Consider the following 6,045-nt stretch of genomic DNA (forward strand, 5'->3'; position numbering starts at 1 on the left):
TGGAGGGTCTTGGGGGGGGATTTGGGGGGGTCTTGGGAGGATCTGGGGGTCCTGGGGGGAATTGGGGTATTTTGGGGGGAACTGGGGGACCCTGGGGGGGATTTTGGGGGTGGTCTCGACCTTTTTTTTGTAACAATGCCCCGTTTTGCGGTGTCCGATTGTTTGCTCCTTCAAGGTACCAAATTTGGGGGATCTGGGGGGGGGGGTTAAGGTATTTGTCTTTTTTTTCTGCCCTTTTTCTGTTTTTCCCATTTTTCTCCATTTTTTCTGCGTTTTCTCTCATTCCCCCCCCACCCCCCAGGTGAAGCGGAAAGAGCCCTCAGAGCTGGGCGAGGCGGGGGAGGAGAAGCGACCCCGGCCCCCCACCCCCCCTGAGGAGGATGAGGATGGTGAGGCCCCCTCCCCAGAACGCCCCCCAAAAAAAAAACCCCCAAAAAAACCCCAAAACACCCCGAAATCCCCCCCAGACAAGGAGCCGCCCCGCGCCGAAGCCCCCGGAAAGCGCCGGAAGCTTTTCCGGCTGGACAGCGAAGGGGAGGAGGCGTCCGAGGAATCGTCCTCGGCCAAGGGTGGGACCCCCCGACCCCCCCACCCCCCCTCCCCGGGGCCCGGGGACCCCCCAGGGACCCCCACTGACCCCCCCGACCCCCCCCCCCAAAGGAGGAGGAGGAGGAAGAGGACGAGGCGAAGCAGCGGCGCAGAGGAGGAGGAGGAGGAGGAGGAAGGGCGAGCCGCCCCCCCCCCAGAGCCGCAGGGACGGCGACAGGAGGGGACCCCCCCGGCAGGACCAGGGTGAGGGGACAGGGGGGACAGCGGGGGGGCTGGGGACAGCGGGGGGCTGGGGGCATCGGGGGGTTGGGGACATTGGGGGGTTGGGGACATTGGGGGGCCTGGGGACATTGGGGGGGGTTGGGGACATCGGGGGGGTTGGGGATATTGGGGGGGGTTGGGGACATTGGGGGGGTTGGGGACATTGGGGGGGTTGGGGACATTGGGGGGTTGGGGACATTGGGGGGGGTTGGGGACATTGGGGGGGTTGGGGACATCGGGGGGGGTTGGGGACATTGGGGGGTTGGGGACATTGGGGGGGGTTGGGGACATTGGGGGGGGTTGGGGACATTGGGGGGGGTTGGGGACACTGTGGGGGGTGCTGGGGTGCTCTGGGGACGGGGGCGGGGCCCGGGGGGCGCAGGGGTGGTGACGCCGCTGTTGTCGCCGCAGAAGAGGAGGAAGAAGAGGAGGAGGAGGAGGAGGAAGAAGAGGAAGAGGAGGACGAGGCCGAAGCCGCCAGCGAAGCCTCCTCCAAGTTCTCGCTGTACGAGGAGGGGCGGGGGCAGCGCCTCCAGCAGCTCCTCATCGCCCCCCCCCATCCTCCTCCTCCTCATCGTCGTCGTCCTCCTCGTCTTCCTCCTCCTCCTCCGAGGACGAGGCCGAGGAGCCCCCGGAGCCCCCCCGGCCGCCCTCGCCCAAACCGGGTGAGTGCCCCCGCCCCCGTTTTTGGGGGGGGTCTCCCCGCCATTGCGGGGTCTCCCCCCGCTGACCCCTCCCCCCCCTGTCTCCCGCAGCCCCCCCCCCCCCGCCGCCGCGCCCCCTCGTCGCCCATCCCGCTGCTGCCGCCCCCCAAAAAGCGCCGCAAGACCGAGGAGCCGCCCCCGGCCCCGCCGCCCCCCCCGAGCCCCCCCAGCCCCCCTCCGGCGCTGCCCGCCTCCCCCCCCCAAGCCCCCCGCGCCCCCCGCCCGCCGCAGAGACCCCCCCCCGGCCCGGCCGCCCCCGCCCCCCGCCGCGGCCGGTGTCCAACCTGCCGGCCGACCACGCCTCGCTGGTCAAGAGCTGGGGGGGCGACGCCGCCGCCGCGGCCCCCGCGGGGCCCCCCCCGCCGCCCCCCGCCCCGCCGCCCGCCCCGCGCCCCCGCCGAGCGCCTGGGGGCCACCTCGCTGCTGGAGCTGGCCCGCGGCGCGCACGGCGCCCCCCACGGGCGCCCCCCGGGCGGGGGGGACCTGGCGGTGCTGGCGGCCATCGCCCTCACGCGCGGCGGCGGCAGCGACGCCGACAGCGACGACGCCGACGACGACTCCGAGGACGGCGACGACGCCGACGACGACGACGGCGGCCCCCCGCCCCCGCCGGCGCCCCGGGACCCCCCCGTGCTGCTGGAGCACAACTACGCCATGCCGGCGCGGGCGGGGCCCCCCAAAACGCCGCCGGCCGCGCCCCGCCGGCCCGCCCCGTGCCTGGAGGAGGTGCTGGAGGGCCCCCGAGGAGGTGGTGGCCGAGCTGCCCCCGCCCGGCGTCACCGAGAGGGACGCGGGGGCCCCCCCCGGCCCCGCCGACGGCGCCGCCGCGGCGCAAGCGGCACCGGCCGCCGCCGCCCTCGTCCTCGAGCGACAGCGACGGCGGCGACAGCGACGGCGACAGCGACGACAGCGGCGCCGCCCGGCGCTGGCTGCGGCCCCCGCGGCGCCGCCGCGCCCACCGCCTTCGCGCCGCGCAGCGAGTTCGAGCAGATGACCATCCTGTACGACATCTGGAGCGCCGGGCTGGACGCCGAGGACGCGCGCTTCCTGCGCCTCACCTACGAGCGGCTGCTGCAGCAGGACGGCGCCGCGCACTGGCTCAACGACACCCACTGGGTGCCCCACACTGATATCCTGGGGGCTGGGCGCTGGGGCTGCAGGGAACGGGTGCTGGGGACACGGGGGCGGGTGTCAGGACATTGGGGCGGCCATTGGGGACGTGGTGGTGGGTGTCAGGACACGGGGGTGGGCGTTGGGGACACGGGGTTGGGCGCTGGGGACACAGGGTGGGCGCTGGGGACACAGGGTGGGTGTTGGGGACACAGGGTGGGTGCTGGGGACACAGGGTTGGGCGTTGGGACACAGGGTGGGTGCTGGGGACACAGGGTGGGTGTTGGGGACGCAGGGTGGGTGTTGGGGACGCAGGGTGGGTGTTGGGGACGCAGGGTGGGCGTCGGGGACGAGCCACCCGGCTCAGCCGGGACGGTGGCGCGGGCGCTGGGGATGCGGGCCGCGGCCCCTCGCGTGCCCTCCCTCGCTGGCCGTTGTCCCTTGACCCTTGGCCCTCACTGACGAGGACGAGCAGCCCGCGGCGCCGGCGCCGGTGGCCGGAGTGCCGGGAGCACCGCACGGGCAGCGCCCGCAGCGAGGGCTACTACCCCATCAGCCGGCGCGAGAAGGCGCGCTACCTGCGGCCCTGCCCCGCGCCCCGCCCCGACCCCGATGCCGCCGACACCCAGGTGAGCCCGCGGGCGTGGCCGGGGCGGCCCCCGCCCTGCCGCGCCCGGCGCGCCCACCGCGCTGTCCCCGCCCGCAGGGCCCGAACCGCGTGCTGTCGGAGCGACGCTCGGAGCAGCGCCGGCTGCTCAGCGCCATCGGCTCGGCCGCGCTGCCGGACAGCGACCTGCTCAAGCTCAACCAGCTCAAGGTGGGTGGGGCGCGCCGGCGGCTCCGGGCTCGCTCGGCGTCCCTGGGCTCGCTCGGCGTCCCTCCGCTCCCCCCGGCGGTGCCCCGCGCCTGTCCCCACCCCCCGGTGACACCTCCCCGTCCCCGGATCCCCCCCCCCGTGCTGTCCCCACCGCCCCTGACACGTCCCCGTCCCCGTGTCCCCCCCCAGTTCCGGAAGAAGCGGCTCCGCTTCGGCCGCAGCCGGATCCACGAGTGGGGCCTGTTCGCCATGGAGCCGATCGCGGCCGACGAGATGGTCCATCGAGTACGTGGGGCAGAACATCCGCCAGGTGGGTGTCCCCAGGGCCATCGCTGTCCCCTCAGTGAGCCCCTCAGGGTTGTTCTTTGGCCAGCACAGCAGAGCTTTGGTCGGCAAAAGCAGATGTTTTGGCCAGCACAGCAGAGCTTTGGCCAGCACAGCAGATGTTTTGGCCAGTACAGCAGATGCTTTGGCCAGCACAGCAGAGCTTTGGCCAGCACAGCAGATGTTTTGGCCATCACAGCAGAGCTTTGGCCAGCCCTGTAGACCTCTGTCCACCTTAGCTGACTTTTGCCCGCCGCGGTTGACGCGAGGGCCCCAGCCGTGCCCCGCGGCACCCCCGGGGCCGCCCTGTGGCCACGGTGACCCCCGGGCTGGCCCGCAGGTGGTGGCCGACATGCGGGAGAAGCGCTACGCCCAGGAGGGCATCGGCCAGCAGTTACCTGTTCCGCGTGGACCCACGACACCATCATCGACGCCACCAAGTGCGGCAACCTGGCGCGCTTCATCAACCACTGCTGCACGGTGAGGCCGGCGCGGCCGCGGGCCCGGCGCGGGGGGGCGCCGGGGGAGCCCCGCTGACCCCCCCGTGCCTCCCCCCAGCCCAACTGCTACGCCAAGGTCATCACCATCGAGGCGCAGAAGAAGATCGTCATCTACTCGAAGCAGGCCATCGGCGTCAACGAGGAGATCACCTACGACTACAAGTTCCCCATCGAGGACACCAAGATCCCGTGCCTGTGCCGCACCGAGAGCTGCCGCGGCACCCTCAACTAGCCCAGCGGGGCCGGCCGGTGGCCGGGCCGGCCGGGCGGGGAAGGGCGGCGCGGTTGGGGTTTGGTCGCTGACGTTGGCCCGGCTCATCCGCACTTGGGTTTTGGCCGCCGTGGTTGGTGTTCAGTTGCCACGATCGGCCTTTGGTCGCCAGGGTTGACGTTTGGCTACCAGCGTTGGCTTTTGGCCGCCGTGGTTGGTGTTCAGTTGCCACGATCAGCCTTTGGTCGCCAGGGTTGACGTTTGGCTACCAGCGTTGGCTTTTGGCCGCCGTGGTTGGTGTTTGGGTGCTGCAGTCGACGTGAGGGGCCACCGCTGATGCGAGGATGGCCCGGGTTTGACGTCTGGCCACCAGGATTAGTGTTTGGCCACCAGGGTTGACCTGAGGAGCCACCACTGACACGAGGAAGCCGGGGGTTGGCCTTTGGCCGCCGCGGTCGACGCGTGGCCGTCGCCGTTGGACGCGAGGACGCTGTGGGTGGCCAGAGAGGCCACCGTGGGTGACCTTTGGCCATGGCTCTTGACCTCGCGATGACATCGTTGACGTCGCCGCCGTGGCGCCGGCCATGACGCCGTGGCCGATGTGACATCGCCGCCCCTCCCCCCACCACGCAGCGCCCGCCGTGACGTCACCGCGACGTCACTGTGACGTCACCCGCGCCACCCCCTTCCCCCCCCCCCCCCACGAAAAAGGCTCTTTTTCTCCCTTTTTTTTGGCTGTTTCTTGTAGAAACTCGGGGCATGTCTGGGGGGGGGGTGGGACCCTGCTGAGGGGAGGGGGGGGGGATGTGAGGGGGGTCTGCCCCTCCCCCCAGCCCCTCCCCCGGCTCTGTAAATACCCCCGGGGGGTGTAAATACCTGTACATGCCCCTCCCCCATGTACATATGTTGATACGGGGGGGCCCCCGAGCCCCCCCTTTTTATAAAGTGGCCACTGAGCTTTGGCACCGCCTCAGTCTTGGTTTTTTTGGGGGGGGGGGGGGCTTTGAAGGGTTGGGGGGCGGGAAGGAGTCAGGGTGCTTGGGGTGGGGGGCTGGGGAAGGGGAGGGGTTTGGGGAGTCCTGGGGACGACCTTTGGGGACTTCACGGGGGAGTTCGGGGGTCCTCGGAGGAATTGCAGCAGTTTTGGGGTTGGCCTGTGGGACCGGTGGAGATGCGTGAAGGATTTTGGGGGGGTTTAGGGACTTTTGGAGTCCTACAAGGGGGGGTTACCAAGGTTTACTGGAGCACCCTCAGGCTCTGGGTGTTCGGGGCTGTGGTTTGTTGCATACGGAGCACACCCCAGTCTGTCAGACTCGGGTGTGGATGCGCGTCTCCAGAGTGGATTTTACTGGGATCAAGGCAGGAATTCTGCGGCAGGGAAGATTTTTGTGTCCCTGTGCTTTGTCACCCGGCCCAGCCCGGCTGCTCTTACCTGGACGTGGAACTCCAGAACACCCGAACGCCACAACGACGGAAAACAGAGTTCCAAAACATCAGAAAAGCCTTAATGAGCACAAAAACCCCCCAGGAAATTGCCTAAGGAAAGCAGCCAGCACCGAAAGCTGCCCT

At 70.5% G+C, this 6,045-nt stretch overlaps 1 protein-coding gene across 1 annotated transcript; it reads left to right on the forward strand.

The window, feature by feature from the left end:
• Nucleotides 1-658: 658 nt before the first annotated feature.
• On the forward strand, nt 659-5,438 carry LOC128802640 (histone-lysine N-methyltransferase SETD1A-like; the record flags this gene model as incomplete). Its single annotated transcript, XM_053969200.1, is given in 12 exon segments — nt 659-792; nt 1,225-1,475; nt 1,566-1,594; nt 1,917-2,643; nt 3,084-3,253; nt 3,331-3,441; nt 3,631-3,720; nt 3,722-3,751; nt 4,106-4,153; nt 4,155-4,178; nt 4,180-4,245; nt 4,324-5,438. Coding segments are annotated over 12 exon segments (1,854 nt in total), but the record flags the coding sequence as incomplete, so codon positions are not given.
• Nucleotides 5,439-6,045: the final 607 nt, after the last annotated feature.

This window comes from Vidua macroura, unplaced genomic scaffold, assembly GCF_024509145.1.
Source record: "Vidua macroura isolate BioBank_ID:100142 unplaced genomic scaffold, ASM2450914v1 whyUn_scaffold_130, whole genome shotgun sequence".
NCBI classification, from domain to species: domain Eukaryota; kingdom Metazoa; phylum Chordata; class Aves; order Passeriformes; family Viduidae; genus Vidua; species Vidua macroura.